The sequence below is a fragment of the Crocodylus siamensis genome, chromosome 12, assembly GCF_052110815.1.
Source record: "Crocodylus siamensis isolate JL-2025a chromosome 12, ASM5211081v1, whole genome shotgun sequence".
Lineage (NCBI taxonomy): Eukaryota > Metazoa > Chordata > Crocodylia > Crocodylidae > Crocodylus > Crocodylus siamensis.
The window spans coordinates 1236454-1257814 of record NC_143406.1 but is presented as its reverse complement, the minus strand read 5'-3'; the positions used below and the strand labels follow the sequence as shown (position 1 = coordinate 1257814).

At 63.2% G+C, this 21361-nt stretch overlaps 1 protein-coding gene across 14 annotated transcripts in view; it reads right to left on the bottom strand.

Annotated features, from left to right (window-relative positions):
* HSPG2 (heparan sulfate proteoglycan 2) overlaps nt 1-18063 on the bottom strand; it is an 84572-nt gene extending 66509 nt beyond the window's left edge. For all 14 annotated transcript variants that reach the window (XM_090023314.1, XM_090023317.1, XM_090023320.1 and 11 more), the window contains exon 1: nt 17909-18063. In XM_090023314.1, coding sequence (XP_089879440.1) covers nt 17909-17950 — 42 coding nt within the window. In that variant the 5' untranslated portion in view covers nt 17951-18063. The remainder of the gene's footprint in view (nt 1-17908) is intronic.
* Between the last annotated feature and the right edge of the window lie 3298 nt (nt 18064-21361).

The window sequence follows — 21361 nt, the reverse complement described above, 5'->3', positions numbered from 1 at the left end:
GCCCAGGGCAGAGTATTGCTGGATGACCTATGCAAGCGCCTTCCAGCCTGACCTCCCTGCGGTGGGGTAGAGAGGATGGGCTGCTCCCTGGGGAGACCCCCCCAGCAATCAGGGGGAACAGCGGCAGCTCCTCCCAACCCAAGGAGGCTGCTGGGGCTATTCAGAGCTCAGGGCAGGGCCAGGCCCCTGGGAGCTCCCAGCCGGGGCAAGAACGAGACATTGGCTCCAGACTGCCCCAGAGGCAGCCCAGGCACAGCCTCGCACGGGCACACAGCCTTGGAGCACGCCCCGCTACGTGCGGCTACATGCACAGACCCCGGTACGTGCAGCCCCGGAGAACACCCTGCTAGGCACACCGATGCACACCCCCTAGTACACGCAGGCCCAGAGCACACCCCCACCGTGCACACGTCCCCAGATCAGACCCATCCCTCATCACACACATTTCTTCTGCAAAATGCCCCCTTCCCCTCACCCCAGAAGGCCCCGTACCTGGGCGTGAGGCTCAGCACCCCTATGTGCTACCCTCAGCTGTGACCTGAGCCTGGGCAGGATTCCCAGAGGGTCTCCCCGGTCAGTGGGACCTCAGCCCCTGTGCCCAGCTGGTCAGCCAGGCCCCCTGCCCTGCGGTCGCCCCCTGGCACCTCCTCACAGGCCAGGGGAGGATGCCGTCACCCTACGGGGCTGGGGCTCGATTTGCACTGGCAGTTCAGCCACCTTGCACTTTTGCACAGGACCAGCAAGGATCAGCAGACACAGCAGCCCACGGTCCACCTCTATCCTTCCTGGCCACGCGTGGCGGCACACGCCAACCCTGCGATGCCTCTGCCTTGCAAGGGCAGCCCGCTCTGGCCAAGCCGCCCATCGGCTGGGAGAGCGTCCCGCTGCCCGACCGCTCCAGAGACTCGAGCGGAGCCTCGTTACTGCTGCCGCGTGGCAGCGAGCCTCCTTATCTGCCCTGCACACACCCGGAGCGCAGGAAAGCAGGGAAATGCATTGCTTGGGGCACCATAAATCTCGTGCTGTCCATGCAACACGCGATTCTTATGGAGCAGAAACAAGGTGTATTTCAGCCCCGCCTGTCCCTTTAGCTTGGAGGAGATTCCCGCACTGGAGGCAGCCATGCAACAGCTCTGTACCCCCAGCTCTTAAGCCCATCCAAGCTGCCCTTTGAGAAGGATCTTTCTGTGCTCCCCAAGCCGTGAGCAGGGTGTGTTTCATGCACGACTGTCCCAGCTGGCTTGAACCGAAGTCTGTGGCACCGCTCCTCCTTGGCAATGGTGGAGCAGATTGCAAACATTCCCCAATGAAGACCACGACTAATGCTGCCGGACAGCACCTGCTGAAGTGAGCTCGGGGCCACCAAAGCTTGCGCTCTCTTTATATCTGATTCAGTTAGTCTGTAAGGTGCATCTCTACCCCGTCTTCTGACTGACTTGAGCTAACGCACCCAACTACCTCTCCCTGGGAGCAACAGCCGACAACAGGCAGCCAGCTACAAACGACTTCACGTTAACAGCCTGCAGCTCACACTCTCCTCCAGCCTGTGCGGGCCCAGGACGCCCGCCCTTCGCTCCCACCATCCATCAGCCCAAACGCACGTCCCAGCCAAGCGCCGAGGGCTGCTGTTACAGAGCTCCCCCGCGCAGCGACAGGCCACCCCGTGCTATCTCCACCAGTGCCAATCTGCAACCCACTCTTACTAATGCAGTCCTGGGCTGCCCATCTCTGCCGGTGCCCCGGTCTCGGTCTGCAGCCCGTCCCTGATACTCCAGACCTGGGATGCCCATGCCCTAGCTTCGCTGGAGGGACTCGTTCCCTGCCTGCAGCTCCAGGCTGAGGTGGCCTAGGCACGGCCCGACAGTGCCCCTCAGTCCGGGCCTGCAGCTGCGTGCCACGCTGCACCTGCCCCCTGCACCCCAAGCTCTGCTGGCGCATCAGACCGCTTTACCACCACGGGTGGCCTTCTCGTGCCCCCGTGACTCGTGTCCCCTGCCTCAATGGGCTCTCTCTCACCAGCTTCCCCAGAGCTGGGAGACCAGCTGCCAGGCTGGGGCACATGCCTGTCCCCCGCGAACCCGACTTGCTGAAGGGAGGGCATCCCCTTGCAACAGCACTGGCACCATAGGGTCCAGGCCAGGACTGATGCACTTAGGGGCTACAGCAATTCAGGCAGCAACGAGGCCTGGACAGACGGAAACGGGAGGATTGGCTCCACCACGTAAATCCAGCCACGGGGCCAGGAGACGGGGGATTCTGGCAGTCCATTCACGGTGCCCAGCCCCGTGCACAAGCCCCTATTCAGAGTCCTCCCGCTCCATCCCAAACCCAGTCAGACGCTGGGAGGCTGTTCCAGGACCTCCCCCGCCCACTGCTGCAGGGACCTTCTTGTAATTTCTGGCTTCAATGCACTTGCCACGCGCTTCTGCACGCTTGCCTCGGTGCCAGCATCGTCCACGTGTTTCATTAGCTGTTGTTCCTGGGATGTTTAGGCTCATCTGGGGGGGAGGGGGTCACGGAAGACCCCCATGCAGGATGTGCTCTGGGTTATTGATACTAGCTGTGCCAAGGGACATGACTCCTCAAGCTGCAGACCTGGGGTCTGCCCCCAGCCTCTCTCCTGCCCAACAGCCCTTTGCTAATCCAGCCTGGACCGATGGGATCAACTGCCCGGGGGGAAGGGGAACGGGATGGGGATGCTGCTATCCTGCCAGGAGATGATGCTCCAGACCCTGTGCCATGGGCACGGCCACCTTCACGGTGGGCTCTGGTCCGTGCCAGCCGCTGGGCGGGAGAGGCCCACGAGGGCGGGCACGCCAGGCGGCACAGCTCTGCCCATATGGGGGGGTATTCGGCACGGGCCTATTCTGCTCCTCTGAGTCACGCACGCTGCCGTTTTGGGAGCGGGGGGTTGGGGTCACAGGTCAGCGCCGATGAAAACGGATCGGCCCGAGCTTTCCTCAAAATAACTCGGCTCCCTGCTGGCCCCGGCCAAAAATACCCAGCCAGCATGTGGCGGGCGCCTCCCGGACCCCTCCAGCCTGCCGGGCCAGGCTAGCCACGAGCAACGGGGCGAAGGGGAGGAAAGTTCCTGCCCCCACATTGTGGGCAGCTGAAAGCAGGCAATGATAGGGCAAATTTGGAGACGATGGTAGGGCCGATTTGGAGGCGATTCCCCTTCCCCGGGTCGGGAGGGCAGGGACTGTGCCTGTGCTTGGAGCTGCGGCTTTGCTGCATCCAGATCCCGGAGCCTGAGTGCGTCCAGATCCAGGCTTTGGGGTAAACCCAGCCTCCGAAACCCGCTGCCTCTCCCTCCCAGCACGCCTGCCTGCCTGCCTGCCAGGGTAGCAGCCCTGCGCTGCAGATCCCTGCCTGCCTGCTGGGGCCAGGCTCACCCAGTGCGGTGGGGAAAGGGACTGGGCTGGGCTGCCCAGCCTCCAGCTCTCGAGCCCTGGCACTGCTGCGAGAAGCCCAGGCCCCCAGGTCCCAGCCCTGCCCCCTGCCCGGGGCTCGGAGGATCTGGGCCACGGGGCTGTGCGGCTCCCAGGCTTGGCGGGGGCGCCCCGTACCGAAGCAAGCAGGATCCATTTGCATACACGCAGGCGGTTCCCCGTGCCTCGGGTGCGAGTCCACCAGCCCCATACACAGAGGGGCCAACTGAGGCACAGAGCAGGATCCGCCCCTCAAGTCACCGTGCCGGCTAGGGGCACAGACAGAAAGCCAGGTCTCTGCCTCCCTGCACCAGACATTACAAGCCAGCCGTGAGGCCAGAGCCCCGCTGCCACGGGAAAGACGGCCCTCCAGCGCGCAGGGGCCCCTGCTCCGGGACAGCATTGCTAGCAGGCAGCACCTGGAGGCTGTGACCCTCCGGCAGCGGGGTCCGTGCCCCGCGGGGCAGGGAGACCCTTGCCCACGCAGCACCAGCCTGGGGAGGAGAGGGCAGGCGTGGGCCTGCTGTGTCCCGCGGTGCCATCCGCAGGGACAGCGGAGCCGTTCCCCATTTAGCCGTCCCCGCCTGGGCCGGGAGGACGACCTGCTTCCATTTCTGTCAGGGCTCAGTTTCACGGCTCATCTGTCACTCCGGGAACAGCAGCTCCTGCCTCTCCCCACCCCGTTGCCCCCAGGGGCAATACTGGGGGGCGGCCCCGACTCCCGGGAAAGCCCGTGCACCACTCCCTGCCGCACGATGCCCCCCAAGTACCCCCACACAACGCACGGGGGTCGCGGCTCCTCCCCGGGGCTAGGGGAAGGGGCTGAACCCACGGCGCTCTCGCCCCCCCAGCCAGACCTCGCAGCCAAATCCACGCGTGTGGCCAGCTGGGCCGGGGTCCGGGGGGGCATGTGAAGGCGGGGGTGGTCCCGGGGCCTGCCCGCTCCCATCCCCCCGGGCTGGGGGAAGCCCTGGCGAGGCCTGGCTGCAGACACACACACGCCTCTTTGTGCGGGTGAGTCACCGCTTCCCCGGAGGCGCGGGGGCGGGGGGGGGAGGCGTGTGCGGGGCTCCGGTGTGCGTGCACGACGAGACCGGCGTGAGACGGAGACGCTCCCCCCCGTCCCTGTGCCACGCTGCTTGGCACACCGGATCGCCACACCATGCCCCGTGCCAAAGCCCGGGCCAGGGCGAGCGCAGCTCTCCAGGAGCCGTGTCCTTAGGCGCCCCCAGAGATCCCCCCCCCCGCGAAGGGGCTCCCCCATCAGCCTCGGCCAAAGAGGTCATGCAGCAGGGGGGACCCTTGGCTCGCCCCACACGCTCCCACACTTGCAAGCAGGTCTGGGCGGCTGTGCAACACCCTGGGGTCTCAGTCCCTGCTCTGGCAGCATGGGGGTTAACCCCTGAAGCGCCCTGCCTGCTGCGTCACCCCCGGCGCGGAAGGGGTAGGACGCGGACAGGATGCTCGCCTCCGAGTTGCGGGACCTCTCCGCTCCAGGCAAGGCCTCCGGCTGCACCCCGCGTGTCGGCCACCAGGCCTGCTCACGCCTCTCCCTAGCACGAGAGAAGATGCAACCGGGCCTGACCCTGCCGGGTGCCCGGCAGCTGCTACCGAGACCACAGCTGCTGGCCCTCAGGCCACTGGGAACAGTGCCTCCCAGGACCGAAGCCCTCGGGCCTCAACGGGGAATCCATCTGCCCTCTGCCAGGAATCTGCAGCATGCATGGCGGGCCGCGGAGGCCGGCGCCGTGGGCGTCACGAGCTGCCGGCTTCGTACAGCGCTTGCACACCTGTCACCGGGGGTGGGGGTGGGGGTGGGAAGGAGCCGGCCCGGGCAGAGCCGGCACAGCCGAAGGGACAGGCACCGAGGGAAAATAGCTGCCTCATGCGGACTCAGGTTACCGGAAGCGGTGCATTGCACCGGTCACCGCGGAATCCGGACCCGGGACATCCTGTCCGCTCCAGGCTGGCTGCGCCCCGGCTGCGGCCGCAGGGCCTCGCCGGGGCCGGGGCCGGGGCCGCTCAGGCAGGGCTTGTCGACCCCGAGAACCCGGCCTGCCCTCCGCCTTCACAGCTGCGGCCTCGGGCACCCGACCCAGCCGTCAGCGCAGCCCGCAGGAGGATGCCAACCCTGGGAAGGGGCTGCGGGGCTCGGAGACACAAGTGGCAGCCCCCTCTGCATTTCTGGCCTGCCTGCCTCTGGAGGGCCAGATCCTACTGCCCCTTGCAGGGGTCTGGGGCTGACCCCATCCCAGCCCCCTCTCCAGAATGGCGTCTGCACCGCTGACTTCGGGCTCAGACAAAGGCGGGTTGCAAAGGAGCTGGCACTAGGGGGTTTTCGGGGCCAGCACCGCACCAAAGCACCTGGGGCAGAGCAAGCCCTGCATCCCCAAACCGGACATGGGGCAGCGACAGTGGGCACAGGGGCTGGCAGACCAGCTCGGGTGGGCACCGCTGGGCACGGACGGATCCGGGGGGCTGCAGCTGCATCCCCCTGCGGCCCTCTGAGCTCACCCCGTCCCTTCGCCTTCCCCCAGGTTTGGATTGCTCCCTTCATGCTAGGGCCCATCCTTGCATGGTGCAAGCAGGAAGTCCCAGCCCTGTCTGTTTGTGGCCCAGATCTGTATTTATTTTTCACGTCTGCCCGTGAAAGCTCTAACCCCCCTCTCAAGGACGGGCAGCATCGAGGCATCGGAAGAAAGTTGCTGCTACGTGCGGAAACGAAGCTGCAAGCAATTGCAGAGAGCGCGGAGAAGGGGCTGGGCTTTGCTTCTGTTGCTCTCCGCCGCTTTCAGCTCTTTCCATCTGCCGACCCGGCCCCTTCCGACGCGCCAGAGCCTGAGGAAGGCCTGTGGTCGCAGAGGCTAGCCCCTAGCCCTGTGCGTGTTGCCGGGACCGGACCCCCAGGCGTCTGGGCTGACCCCAGAAATCCCAGCCTGGGAGGAAAGGGCGCGGGGCGGTTAGGCAGGGCTGCGTGCTTGGCGAGGCTGACCGCTGGCAGCATAACGGCAGTCCCCAGAGCCGCGACCTCTCCTCGCTTGGCCAAGGAAGCAGCCTCCTATTGCTCAAGCTCCTAATGACACGATCTTCGTCTCAAATTTGCTCAAGATGACCGGCACTCGCGTCTCTCTGCCGCTGGCACCGTGGTGGCGGTTTACGCGAGACGCGGCACGCTCCCCTTCACCCAGGGGGTATTATCCCACGTGGGACAAGGCGACACCCGAGCGCCGCTGCGCTGGTCTTGCCAGCCTTCGTTTCGAGGAAGGCTTTTTTCAATAGCTGCCAATGACATGGGGGAAGCGCGGCCCCGAGAGAGTCGGTCCCTCCACCGAGCACGTGCGTGCCCGGTGCATCCCGGTTCTGGGGAAACCCAGCGCACTCAGACAACGCCCTTCTGGATTTGTGCCTAGTGAAGATCTGCTCTCCTTGCCATGCGGAAATGGTGAGGGGGAGCCTCCAAGGTATGCTATGGGCTATGACACAGGGGATCGGTTTCCTTCAGTCCACTGCCTTACTAAGCATTTGCGGTAAACCTGCACAGAAAACCCACCCCATCCATCAGAGACTGAACCTTTCCAAGCCCTTTAAGGTTATTTCCCAGGAGGAAGGAAGAGCGTCTCTGCAGGGACTAGAAGATGCTGACACTATTCAATGCACGGGAAAAAAACCAGCGGCACCTCTCCATTGCCGCCAGCCCGATCAGCCAGAAATAATATCCCGGGTTATTAATAGTGTCCCCACCCGTGAGCCAACCGCCCCCAGCTGCAGCATTGTCCTCCAAGGCCAGCGGATTTCCATTGCACGAAAGGTGTTTCCTACAGTAGCAAGAATGGAAAGGACCCTTCGCACACGCTGATACAGTGCTGTGCAGCAGGCCCCATCCTGGCAGTGGGGCTGAGCATCCAACAAGAGGCATCAGGATTGGGTCCCCACCAAGCACTTAGCACAGCCGCGACAGGCGGCGAAGGTGCGATATCATCTCCTTTGTTATCAGGGGCTGCCAGACATGGCCTGGGCTGTCAGGCAGGGTGCCAGGGCCACGGGTGTAGCCAAGTGCAGACAGCAAAATGCTTGACACCCAGATACCAGCTCCCAGAGCATGGCAGAGCGCCCACTGACCCCAGTCACAACAACCACTAATCTGCCTTTCACCGAAGAAAACAAGGAAAAAGAAAGCAGGCTGCTCTGATGCCACGGGTGTGGGAATGGCACCCAGGAGTGCCCGGAGAGGAAAACTACTTGGCCCTGGTAAAAGACCTCCAGCTCAGCCCTCTGCAGCCCCATAGCAAGCAGCACCCCAAGCGGGTGGGCGAGCACTGGAAAACCCAAGCAAAGGGGAAGCCATGCCCGGGACGCAGCGGGCACCAAGGATGGCACCGGTGCCCCCAGGACTGCCACAACTCTGGCCTGCTCCTGCCAACAGGATCTAGCCCACGGGTGGGAACGGGCAACTGCTGCGCTGTAGTGGGAGGCAAGGGACTGACATCCGTAACCGCGGTTCTGGGGGAAAAGATGACTTCATCCGGCCCCCGCACGGCCCCCAGCCCCCTTGCGCAGCTGCCGCCAGCTGGGGCATCCTCGGGTCAGTCTAGCTCCGGCCGGGCGCTGGGACGTGGCGAAACGTGCCCTGCTGCAGCCAGCGGAGCTGCTCGTGGCGCGGGCCTCCCCTCTGCGCCGACTCTGCAGCACCGAGGCTTTCAACCGCTCTTGGCCTCCGCAGCCCGCGGAGCCGGTCCAGCTCCGGGAAGGCTCAAGGAAGCTACACTGCGCTCTGGCACCAGAGCCGCTAACTCGACTTTGGCCCCATCACCGTTCTGGTGATGAATGAGCTGGAAAAAGTCCTGCTTGATAATCTCATTCCAGGGTGACTTTGTAGGGCTGGGAGTTGGGAGGGGGGAAGGGAGGGGGAAACATCTGCACTTTAAAGCTCACTTTGGAACAGACTCAAAAATCCTCCAGTTTGCAGATTTTCTGTTGTTCTTGTTTTTCATTAAAAGTATTTATTTTTCCTGTACCAAATGACTGGCTAGGGAGGAAACAACAGGCCTCCAACGGCTGTGCAGGGCTTAATCTAGGTCATTTCCATGCTCCTGAAAAACTCCCTATTTATTAAGCAAACTCTATAGATTCATTGCGTCCAAAGAAAGAAAAGCAACTGGGGAAGAATAGGCAGGTTATGATCTCAGAGGTCAGAAATGCCACCTTAATTGGGTCCCTCGTGCATATGCACTACGGCCTGGTCTCATAGGATCACAGACCATTTTTACCCGGCTCTTCCTGCCAAGTCCTTGCCTCATCCACCCCAAAGCGTGCACTTGCTCTGCGGATGATTTAGGGACGTTCAGTGTGGCAGGCTGGGGTCTGGAGCAGACTTGCCTCCTGCACCGCAGTGCTTGGGAGGTGCCAGCAAACGGGACTTCTTCACGTGACTCCAGCAGTTGGGGCTTCATGAAGAAAGCCAACTGTTGGGAGGCTCGCAATACAAAGGAAGGGGTTAGCAACCCTGGCATGAGTAGATACGTCTAGACAACCCAATTCCCAGCTCAAGTGTCAGTGCCGCGATACAGACCCATGGCTATTGAATGGCCCCGAGGTCAACGCGACAGAAAGACTGTTCAAAAGACAGGCCCGAGGCACTGCCTAAGGGCCCCCGAGCAAAGCAAAATGCATATGCCGAAAGCTGCACGGGCACCCTGCTTTTCCTGGTGGCTCTCCATCCTTTCAGACCCACGGCACCCCTTGGAAAATCCCAGCTCTTGAGCTTGCACTCTTTTCATGCTGATAGAAAAATAATACGGCCGGTTTTCTGTTGCAAAGAGCTCAGGAAGACCACAGCTATGGGTTTTGATTTAAAATCTCCGGGTACAGCTTCTGAATCGTGTTTGTGCATGGCACCCTGTCCGAGGCGCTCGGTCTCATCTCCCGGCACCAGCCACGGCTCTGCCCTGCGAGCTCTCGGCTGCCTCCCAAGCCAAGCAGCCGCGCGGTTTATTTTGCCAGGAACAGCCACCGTGCAGGTCCCATGCAGCACTCGGCCCCTATTTGGGAGAGGCCTTGAGCAAGCACTTTGAAGCTTTGCTGGGCAGGGCTGGATTTCAGTGCGCTTCAGTGCTTGGCCGAAATGGGCTTTGCAGTGTTTGCTCAGCCCTTATAATCTCAAAACGGCACTTAACATCAGCAGGGCGAGGTCCGTCTGGCATTGTCTGCGTGGTTCATGCTGCCACGGCCTTATATATAGCATGTCAATATTTATAGCATGTTAGCAATCCCTTGGCACATGGGAGAAACTTGGCAGTGTCACGGTCTCCCCACCGCCATCCAACAGATCTCCCTGCCCAAAGTGATGGGCAGTGGTCTCCACCCCAGGACAGACCCCGGTGGGTCTCAAGGGGAGTTTGAAACCAAGGTTTACAATGAAGTAGCCTTGTAGATGCTGATGGGAAGCTCACCCTACGCAGGCAAAGAACCACAGAGAAAGTGCCACGGCGCTGGCTTGAAATGCTAACGAGCAGACAACGAAAGCCAAGGGCCCACTGCAGATGGGAAATCAACCCGGGCCATACAGCCCACAGCGCCAGCAGATCGCACTGCCTTGGTCCCGTCCTACCCTGCCCCACCATCCAGCCAGAGGGTTTAGCTAATGAGCAGAGATTTACCCAGTGCAACAAGCCAGGTGTTTCCATCGCATGTCCCAGCGCACGCAGAAACGAACAACTTCATTACTGAAAACAAGAAGCCACGTGGAGGAACGGAGCGCGCCGCTCATGCCGGCTGCATGTTGGCTACGATACCCAACTCACTGAGAAACGCCGGAAAAGGGAAACGGCCCCTTCTTATCGATCACGAGCCATCGGCCAAGTGACACTGCCCTCAGCACATAACCCGGGCTCCCGGGAGCTGCGAAAGTTGCATTCAGCAAACAAATCCCCCAAGAGCCATTGGCAGCGCAAGGTTAGCGACTCCGCTGAGGTCCCCGGTGCTACATCCCTTCACAGCATCTGTGCTGACCGGGGCCCCAATCCTGCAGTAGCTGGTAACCAGCTGCCATCCACTCCGGAGGTTACCTAGCATGTATGTGCGCGGTGCCCGAGCCGCTCCTGGGGTTTCATTCAGCCCTGCGAGCCCGGAGTGCCACGGGACCGTGCTGCTCGTGTCAGCCCAGTCTCCTTAGTGGCAGAGAAACAATAGGGCGAGAAAGGCAGAAGCCTCTGACCTGGAAACTGCTTTGCAGCTGAAAGGGATGTTTTTCGGCGCGGCGTGACTCAGCGGCTCTGGACACGAGGCCTGGGCCGGGAGCCGCTGACCAGGACAGGTGCAGCTTGGCATGCACTCACCCGCCGAGTGGAACGAACCCTGCCTGGCGCCTGGAGAAAGCATCTGTACAATGCACCCACACGGGCAAAACAGGTGTGAAAGGGCAACGTGAGCCACCCTGGCATGGAGGGCAGTCCTGTGGGCTGATGGTGCCCGTGCAACATTTCCCGGGCTGCCCGTGCAGCTGGGGGCATGTAAGTGGGAGATGATTTCAAGGTGACTCGGCCTCGCTGGGCAGGAACAGGCCCTGCACAGACGGCCCCCGGGCTCCATCCAGCAGGAGACTGACATGGAAAAAGGCCTAACCCTAACCCTTCTCCCAGCAGCACGGCCTCACACCCGACTCCTCACACATTTGAAGCAAGCTCCTAATGGCCTGGGCTGAGCTGGAGGCTGGGAGCAGACCTCAACCCTCGAGCCACTCACGGCAGCCTGGTGGCGGGACCCGCGACCTCCACGCAGGCTCTGCCGGGCTGCAGCGAGCAGGATGGGACCTGCCCGCGGCCCCAGGCCACCCCCAGCCATGCTCCCCACTGCTCCAGGGCGGTTTCCTCAGCCCGTCACCACGGCTATTCTCTGCCTCAGGCTTTGGCCCAAAGCTGAGTGCATTCCTCCCGGAGCAACATTACCTAATTTATCCATGGCTCCCTTCTCTCTCCGCTATTTTGAGCAAGCTCGGAGAAGGGAAAAAACCTCCAATGCGATCAAAATAAACAGCCTGCGCTCCCCGGGCGCTCCGGCGACAGGAAAGGGGCTCACACTGTGCCCAGGCTCGGAGGGAGATGCAAAGTGGGGCCGTGGGAGGGACGCTCGAGGGAGGCTGCATGACACCTGGCAGGGCCAACCCTCCCACTTCTGCAAACGTTTCTCTTCAGCAGCAGGAGTAGGATGCCCCGACTCCCAGCCCACCTGCTCTCACCACTAGATAACACTTCCAGTCTAGAGCTGGGACCAGGACCCCGGAGCCCACATGCCCAGGCCTCGACTTGACCTACCCTCAGCAATGGGAAGGTTTAGGCAACATCCGGGACAACAGGATCCCGGTGGAAGAAGGTGCTCATAAGGTTGGATCCAGCCAGGGGAGCTCGAAAAGGACCAGGCCCTGCTGCTTGGTTGCTTGCAGTCCAGATGCACGCCCCACGGACAGCGTGACCGTGACCGTGACCATGACTGTGACCGTGTGCTGGCTCTGAAGGGGAGGTTGGAGGGTGGCAGGACTCAGCAGCAACCCTGAACACTGCTCAGGTCACAGCTTGTCCTGCCCAGGACCTCCTGCCCTGCCCAGCACCATTCCCGGTGCTCTGACCTGTCAGACTGTCCCCGGAAAAGCCAGCCAGGGTCCCCGGCAGCACTTGGGGTCGGGCCCAAACGGGAGCCCCAGAGCCCTGGCGCCCGGGCTGTCTCCCTACATTGCTACTCACTCGTGAGGGCAAGTCTCTGCCTCGTGCCACCCCAGCCCCATCCTGCCCCCGCCACTCCACTATCCTTGCTGCGGGAGGGCATCCATCCTGACTGCCTGGGCAGAAAAATGTTCACGTGAATATACAGGCCACACATATAAAGTGCCACTACAGACACAGCTAGAGCCAATAAAGTGTAAGCTCAGAAGTACTAATATTGCTAACATTAAAGCTCCTTAAATTCATATATCTGTGCAGCATCATAAACGTGCTACAGTCCATCTTAAACCGCTGGGATGGCCAAAACCAATTCCTTTGAAATCAGAACGGGCTCCGGAGCTGGGGGAAGTACCTTTGCCTATTTTTTTCCATTGAGCGCTGTCTGTCACTGGTCCCCTGGAGTCTGTGGCTATACACGGACCTCCTTCCCGTCCAAAGAAGAGTGCGGAGGAAGCTCATTAGCAGGATGCCATGCTCATTAGCATTAGGGGGCTGTCATCAGAGCATCGGTCCTCGTAAGGCCACACAGGTGTGCTTTGGGGGTAGTGGTCAAAGACCGGCAGTCAGCAAGAGCCTAAGTCAGCTCCGCCTTCCCTCAGCAGAGAGAGGGACCCACAGACCAAGCAAGGACGCCCCGCCGTCTGCAGCCGGGAAGACACGAAAGCGCCCGACAGGCCACGGAAAAGGCAGGAAGCGAGACGTGCTCGCTGGTACCCTGTGGCAGCCCTGCTTTACACCAGGGAGACGCTGAAGACAAGCTCTGGGCACCACACACCTGGCCCGCACGTGCGAGGGGCGCTGGGGCTGCGGGCAGAGGAGGGGCGGGGTGGTCAGTGCCAAGTGGTCACTGGTGGGATCAAGGATTTGTGGCCCGGGCACAAAATCCCCTGCAGCAGCGCAGTCGGGATTCACGGGGCGTCGGGGGCCTCGGCCCACGCTCAGGCGCCGTCAGCAGGAGCGACGGACGCCTCCAGTCACGGTGCAGATCCTAGCCAGGAAAGCCAGCCCCGCCGGCTCCCGCAGTCCTGCGGCTTGACCCGATTCCCGGCCCCGCGCTCAGGCCCCACATCCCAACCACCTTATCAGGCATTCCTCTTCAGGACCCTTCCCCGGCCCCACCAGCCAGGAAGGAAGGCGCGCCGGGCTTGGCCGCTTAACCCTTTCCAGCGCAAGCCATCGGGGGCCATGCAGGGAAGAGCGGGGGTCGGAAGGCAAGAGGAAACGCAATGCGAGAGCAGGCCGGTGGTTGCCGGGCCAGCTCCCACGCATCCCCCCAGCACCGGGGCCGCTACAGCTGAACCCTGCAAGCTCCTGGCACCGGCCCGCAGATACGAGGCTTTACTGCCCATTCAGGGCAGATGCTGCTCCCCCCGGCACGGGTGTCAAGTCCGGAGTGACTCCCCTGCAGGCCGCAGCGCGTTTACACCCAATGGAGGCGGCAGGTGGCAGAATCCGGGCGCGAGCTCCTGTGCAATGTGAAGCAGCTGTTCAAGGGGATTAATGTATTAATTGTACTAATCGCTTCTCCACGGGGAAGCTGGGTAATGGGCCTTCTGCCTCTGGGGTCCTAGCAGCGCCGTGCCAAGGGCCCAAGCCGGGCCGTGCTTCCAAAGTGCTCAGCGTCCGCGGGGATGACCCGGGGCAGAGGCACGGGGAGACTTCAGAGGAGTTGCTCTGGTTCACGCTAACACCACAATCCAGATCAGGTTCTTCACGCTCCATCCCTGCTGCTCCAGCACCTGGCCCTATCGCTGCGAGACGCGAGAGAGGCACGAAGCAGCAGCTCTCGAAACACAGGGGCCCGGACACAGGTCTAAGCTCATGCTACATCCCAAAGCACTCGTGGCCCCACCACAAAGCATGCCTTTCTTCCACGAGCTCAGGGTAGTTGTCAGCAAGGACCAGCCCTGTGTGGCAGCAGCTGGGGACAACGGCTCTGCTCCTCTCCTTTGCTCTCCGAAGTGGTGCAGTCTTCATCCTTGGAGGTTTTGAAGACCCGGGTAGACAAAGCCCTGGCTGGGATGCTGGAGTTGGGGCTGGCCCTGCTTGGAGCAGGGGGTTGGACTAGATGCGACCTCCTGAGGTCCCTTCCCACCAGCATTTTCTAGGACTCTCGGATTCAACGCCCCATCGGTCTCAGCAGAGGCTGCAAAATTCACCTGTTTGCACCACCGCGCCCACGCGGCAGGATGGCGGCAGCATTTTCAGGCTAAACTTCTATCCCGACAAACATCCCTTCGGGTCGCTGCAGCAAATTGGGAATTTGCACTGAACATGTTGCAAGGTAACGTCTCCCGTGTCCCTTCTGCAGTGATTCTGCACGTAGAAATTTATCCCCATTCCCACTTTCAAGGTCAGGAGCCAACCAACACACCCTAAAAACAAACCCCATCAGCCTGCCCCTAAAACACCTTGTTCACTTCAAAACTGTTTCCCCCATCCTTTGCATTGCCAGTACAATTCACATCAAGGATGAGGAGGACCCGGCTCTCCTTTCCACAGAGCCCAGGGCACAAAGCACTGGACTTGCACTGCAGCAGAGATGATTTAGACTGAGCTTCAGGAAAAACGTCCCGGCTGCCAGAGCAGGTGACGACAGGACAAGCTGCCTAGGGAAGCTGCGGACTCTCCTTCTCTGGAGGTTTTCCAGAGGCGGGTGGACGGGCATCTCTCCGGGAGGGTTTGGGAATAGCACCTGTGTTTATGCAGGTCCCCGCCAGCCTTCCAAAATGCTACCTTCATTTGTTTGCTCGGCTCACCTTTTACCTTGCTTTTATGGCAGGATTAGCATTTTCTGCTACTCTTTTCCCTGGGAAGGGGCTCGAAGGCTGCGTGGAAGAGTTTGGTCAGGGATGGAGCTGGGATCCCGGGGGCTGAGCGATGGGAACGGCTGGTGGAGAGGAGCACCCGCTGGCCCCTGCTGTCACGGCCAGGGGAAAAGCAACCTCCAGACGGCTGCTCCGCTCCTTTCCCAAGCAGGCAGGGAAGCCTTGGACTGCTTTGTACCAGGCCCGACTGCCGTGCCAGGGGATATCACGGGGCAGGCACAGGGTACAGCTACCCGGACAGAGCAGGACCCGTGACCACATCCCAGGCCCATGGAAAAGCCGCAGGCCAGCTCCAGGCAGGGAGCGCTCTGCTTTGGTGCGGGTCTGGGCCAAGGGCCCAGTGGGAGGCTCCCAGGCACCGCATCCAGGGAACAGCAGCATGGAAAAAGGTTGGGATCGGGGCTGGATGGGGCGAAGGAGCGACCAAAGCAAGGCAAAGAGGCTGGAGCCGTGCAGACCCTGGACTGTGTCAGGACATCCCAGCGGGACGTCCCAGGGGCAGCGTAACACAGCTCTCGTCCGAACAGCGCTACGATCGCTCCCCAGGCAACAGCCCCTCTGCTCACCCAGCGTGACATCAGCTGCAGCCATGACATCACCGTGTCACACAGTCCCCGCAGTGACATCACCACCGTCGGTGGCTCAGCTCCGTGCCCTCCTGCAGATCGCAGACCCAGGGCAAAAGCACATGCAAGAGCGAGTGCCACGATCCTGACCTTGGCACTTAGCAAAGAGCTGCAGCCACCGGCAGATGCCCTCGCTCCCCTGCTTCTTTCCTGAACCGGGACCGGCTGGCACCGAAGCCAAGGCTCACCAGTGCTGACTCCCGGCCGTGGGACCCTTAGACCAGAGTTTCTCAACCAGGGTGGTACGAGATGCTTTTCAGGGTGCCACGCCATACCAGGGGCTGGACAAGAGGACCTGTGGAGGTCCCTTCCAGCCTGACTGCACGAGGATTTGCAGTTAGGCGCGCAAACCGCAAGATAAACCCCACGTAGGGATCCAGAGGGTCCAAGACAGCCTGGGCCGCTGGGGTCTTGCGGAGCTCTTTGCAACAGGAGAATTGCTGTTGCTTTTCGGTAGCCATGAAACAAGTGAAAGCAGAGAGCTGGCATCTTCCCATGGGGGCTTCGGGTCTAATGAGGTGGAGAACGCCCACCCTCAGCATTGCCCTGGGCGGTGGCTCACAAAAAGTCACTCAGAGCTACAGCCGGGACTGCCAGTCCCCGACAGCCACCAGTGCAGAACTTGCCCCCCCCCCTTCCCGCCCGGGGAGGCACCAGGTGACCAGGTCGCTGGGGCCGCGCCGTGCATGGTTCCCCTCTGATGGGTCATCGATGAGCGCGAGGGGCAGGGCTCAGGGATGAAGGTGCCTCTGGGGAGGGGCTGTCCCCAAAGGATAAGAGGCCTGAGCCTCAACCCCCTTGCTGCAATGCCGGAGGTGTGGATGGGGCTGCCCTGGTCTCCCGAGGCTGCCTGGCATGGCAGGAAGGACTCGTGGGCTCTGATCTCAGCTGCAGATGGAGCAACACCAGCGGGGCAGAGAGGCCCACACTGACGGGACCTCCACAAGAGACCCGGGATGGGAGGCAACATGGGGGGGGACGCAGGCTTGGAGCTGCCCGGCTGCACAGCCCTGGCCCTTGGCAAACGGCTGCCTGGAGGGGGACACAGCTAGCAAAGCCAGGGGTGGCTTTGGAGGAACTGGTGCCTGCCCCAGGGGATGGCCCGGGCCCAGGGCAGAGGGGTGGGCTGGTCTGAGCTGGGCCAGGCACCCAGAAGCCCCCACATCCAGAGCCCCTCCTCGTCGCGGGGACTCGGCGGCGCCGGTGGGAGCAGAGAGGCGCTGGGCATGTGTGCGGCACTGCAACCCGCCCGCACAGCCTTGCACAGGCCCTGCCCTGCCCCGGCCCAGCCAGCTGCAAGGAGATTCCTATATTGTATAAATACTACAGCGGAGTCACTCGATCCTGCGGTATATTTAGAGCCGTGTTTACAATGCGGCCTCCCCCACCTCATTTCCTCTGCCCTGTCCGCCCAAGCCGCACCTCTATGCCCAGCCCCTCGCGCCACAGTCAGACGGATGGACGTGGCCACCGCCGGCTACGTGGGCCTCTGGCCGCGGCCGCAGAACAGGTCCAGGCAGCGCTGGGCAGGCCCTGTCCGGGCAGGTCGGCGAGCCTGGAGGGAAAGCCTAGGAAGGGAGCTCGAAGGGGTTGGAGGTGGCTGCGTGCGCCACAGGTGCAATCCCGGTGCATACATACCCCGCTACCACCCCCACCTCGTACCACCCCATGCTCCCCGCGGAGCCGCAGGCAGGGAAGCAGCGAGCTCCGTGCCAACGGTCCCGAGCGCCCGGCAGCCGCAGGCAGGGCCGCAGACCTGGGCTCTACGAGCGGATGGAGGGGCAGAGCAGGGCACCAGCAAGGGACCAGGCTCTCCCGATAGCACTGGGGGGTGGCAGGGGTGACTCCCCACAAACTGGGCGCGTGCGGCCAGGAGAGGGTGCATGCCACGGGGCAGGGAGACAGCCAGCCGGGCCGGGGGCAGCGGGGACCCAGCCTGCCACAGCTCAAGGGAGGCAAGCGCTGCCCATCTCTCCGGCTCTCAGCGCCCGCCACGGCCCAGGAGCTCCGCGCCGCTGCCCTGCTCGGAGCCAGCGGCGGGCGCCCCACGCCGCGGGCCAGGAGCCGCCCGGCAGCCTGCGCTCCTGCGGGGCCCGAGGGACGCGCTACAAAGCCGCCCATTGTTACCGGCGCAGGCCGCGGGGGCGGGGAGAGGCTCGGGCCACCCCGCCGCGGCCCCGGGGCCGGCCGGGCACGGCTCCCCCGGCCCCGCTCCTCCGCCCCGGCGCGCCCGTCCCCGCGGCTGTCACCCCGGGGCCGCGCGGGCAGCGCCCCCCGCGCCCGCCCCGCGTCGCGCCCCCCGCACTCACGCCGAGCAGCAGCAGCAGCAGCAGCAGCAGCCGGGGCCGCATCCTCGCAGGGAGCCGGAGCCGGAGCCTCGCGGCGTCCCGGGGCTGGGGCTGGGGCTGGGGCTGTCCGGGCCGCCGCCCCCTCCTCCTCCTCCTCCTCCTCCTCCTCCTCCTCCTTTTGTCCGGCCCCGGGCGGCTCCGGATCCAGCCCGCAACTAACTAACTTTCCCGGCCCCGGCGCCGGGCGCCCCGCCCCGCCCCGCCCCGCCCCCCGCCGCCATCCCGGCCTGGAGCGCGGAGCGGAGCGGGCACCGCCGCGGCGGCAGCACGTGCGCCCGGAGCGAAAGCGAAAGCCCCCGGTTCTCGGCCGGGCCAGCCCGCCTCGGGAGGGAGAGGAAAGCGACGGCCCCGGCCCGCGGCCCGAAGCGCCCCGGGAAGCGCCAGCGCGCCCGCCCCCGGGCTCGGGCCCGGGCCGCCGCAGGCAGGCTCCCGTGCCAGGCCTGGATCTGCCCCAGGAGCTGGGAGCAGTGCCGCTCCCTGGTCCCGGTTTGCCCTGGCCGGCGGAGCAGGGCGAGCAGCCTGGGCCACGGTGGCTGCTGCTCTGCTCTCCTGGGGCTCATGGCCAGCTTCCCTGCTCTTCTGCAGCAGCCTGGGTAAGCACTGGCAGTGGGGGCCAAGCGCCGTGTCCCTCCCCGGGTGACACGGGTGCTACAGTGCACAGCTCCCCCGCGGGTGCACGAGCCCCCAGCCCTGCTGCACAGCACACCTGGCACTGCGCTGCCTTGCGGGGCCACGTGAAGCTGGGCTGCCGTGGGGCTAGGGCAGGGCAGAAGGGAGCCCTCGTGGTGGCCAGCAGCTCGGTTCCTGGGGTCCCTCGCACAGGCCGTGCAGGCGCGCAGCCAGCTTGCAGCTGATGCACACAAGCAAGCGGCCACTGAGCAACCTTTGCTCACACCCCGAGCACCCACTGCCACCCTTGCCGGGTCCCAGCGCTGAGCCACCCATCATCACTGGCGGGTGGCACAGGATCTTGCCAGGGGAAATCCCTGGATCTGGGCAGTGTGCCTGGGCGTACCTGGCCCTCCACTGCCCAGCGCTGACCCGGTGACACAGCAGGTGCGTGAGAGCAGCCACGTGATGGCATCCAGCAGGCAAGGACTCAGTGAATGGGTCGTGCACACTCAGGCAGTGTGCCGAGAGCGCGGCTCGGGACCTTTGTCCCGGGAGCGAGCGGCCAGGGAGGCCAGAGAGCAGGCAGGTCCTTGGCTTCCGGCCCATGCACCTGAGCACACGAGGTCCAGGGCAGCCCTGTCCCCCTACCCCACCCCAGGCTGCCTTTGAATAAGGGCCCGGTGACCGCGCCGGGTCACTGACCCCGTGGACCGGTGGTGCTCGTCGATGCAGAGCCACTGCCACAGGCCACGCAGGAGGCAGAGGCAGCACGCAACGGGGAGATATGCCCTCCCGTCCCTTCGTGCCTGCCACCATCCGTGGGGCAGAGCCAGGGGGTCCCTGGTTGAATCCCTGCCCATCAGACAGCACCGTGGCAAGGTGGAGGCTGGGTTTGCCCGTAGAGAGAGAGGATCCACCACCCACAGGCAATTCCTCGCGGCTTGCTTCATTTCACAGCTACAACATGGCTCTTGCAGCGCTTATAGGGCACTTCCAGGCCCTGGGGCAGAGGAGGAGGGAAGGGGTGAGACCATGTCCCCTCCCCACCAGGCAGCACAGCCCAGCCCAGCCCAGCCCTGCACAACCCAGTGCCTCCCACATGCCAGGCCATGCCATGGGGGTTCAGTCTCCTGCCTGCCGCCGATTCCCCCCACCCTGGAGGAGAGGGAAATCCCACTGGATCTGCCCGTCAGCAAGGCAAATCTCCCCTCCAGCACCCCACCACGGCCCAGGGGAAGCTGTGTGGGGCTGGGGCCCCCAGGCTGGTGCAGGGAGCAGCACAGGCAGCTCCAGGGCTGTGGCCACCCGGGTCTCTGGCTGCTGTTAACAGGCTGCTGCATCTCTCCCCAGAAGTGGCTGCATTCCAGCGGAGGCCTGGGACATCCCTTCCCTGCCCCACCAGCTGTCTTTAATGACCGCCTTTAATTAAAGCTTTTGGCCTTCTTGCTCAGTGATGAGCAGATAGTTCACAGCCACCTATCTGTGGCTGAAGCCAACCCCATGTGACAGCCGTGGCCGACCATGATAAACTCGCCTTCACCCCCAGTTTTCAGCTCCCTGGCCAAGCGTAGGCAGGCCACTCCCCTGCTTCCTCATCAAGGCCAGGCAGCTCTGAGTTCAGGTGCCAACCAGTTTACCGTGCCTGGGGCAAGCTCGTCCCTGTGCCAAGCAAAGCAAACAATAAAATAAGCAACTCCCGGACCGAGCTAAGCCCCGTGCTCGTTCTTCAGGCCTCGAGAGGGCACCCAGGCTCTGGGCTTCTCCCTCAGCCCACTGGCCTCCTCTCTTCTCTGCCCCTTGCCCTCCACCCTCAGGCACTGATCCCTGGGCTCCCAACCTGGCAAGCTCTTAACTGCTGACTACATGCAACTACGTCCCTGCCTTTTGCAGACCAAACACCTCCTTGTGTGGGCAGAGGGTCTCTTGCAATTCATGCCAGGGCCAGAATTCGCCACCCTGGTTTGTCACACTTTACACCTTGAGTCTCAGTGTGTGATGGGCTCCCAGAGCTGGCAGCCCAATTGCTGGAGGAGATCATGGATGCTGCTGCACCCTGTGACTTGCTAAAGCCCACCAGGCTTGCCCACAGACATCAGAGGGGCTTTTCCTGCCCTCTGTGCTGCCTCAGAGTGGTCCCAAGCGGGTTTGCAGAGGAGCCCAGCTTTGCCAGGCTGCTCCCCCATACCAGCTGCGGAGGAGAAGCGAGACCCTGGCGTGCCCCAGGGCGGTGAGGCCCAGCAGCGAGATGCACTGAGCACATCTGCAGGGCAGGAGCATTCCCAGCCCTGATCAGATTCCCAAAATCCCAGGCAGGCACGGGCTGGGCTCTGCAGAAAACTCGGCCTGGATTCCCAGGGCCCGGTCATCGCTGCCTTGGAAGAAAAATGGGGAAGAAAATCCGGAGAGCCCAGCTGGATTTACACCATGCAGCATGCCCCAAAGAGCCCAGCCAGCACCTCCTCTGCTACAGCACGGTGCCACGGCTCTGCTCCTAACCACTGCCAAGTCATAGGCGGTGCCCCTTATGCACCGGATGCACGAAAGGACCAGACGGGGCGGTGATGGGCGCAAGGTGGACAGCGAGCCAGCTCCGAGCAGGTGCAGCCCAGGGAAGTGCCCGTTGCGCTCCAGCCCTCCGGCATCTCCGTGGGGGCGCGGAGGAGTCTCCCCCTCCTGCTCTGCAAACAGCTTCCCAGCCACAGGGCTCCAGGTGCCATTAATAATTAACCCATTTCCTGCAGCCTGGGCCTCAAACCTGTTCTTGGGAGGCCTCTCTAGACCACATCCCCCCATGGATGAGCA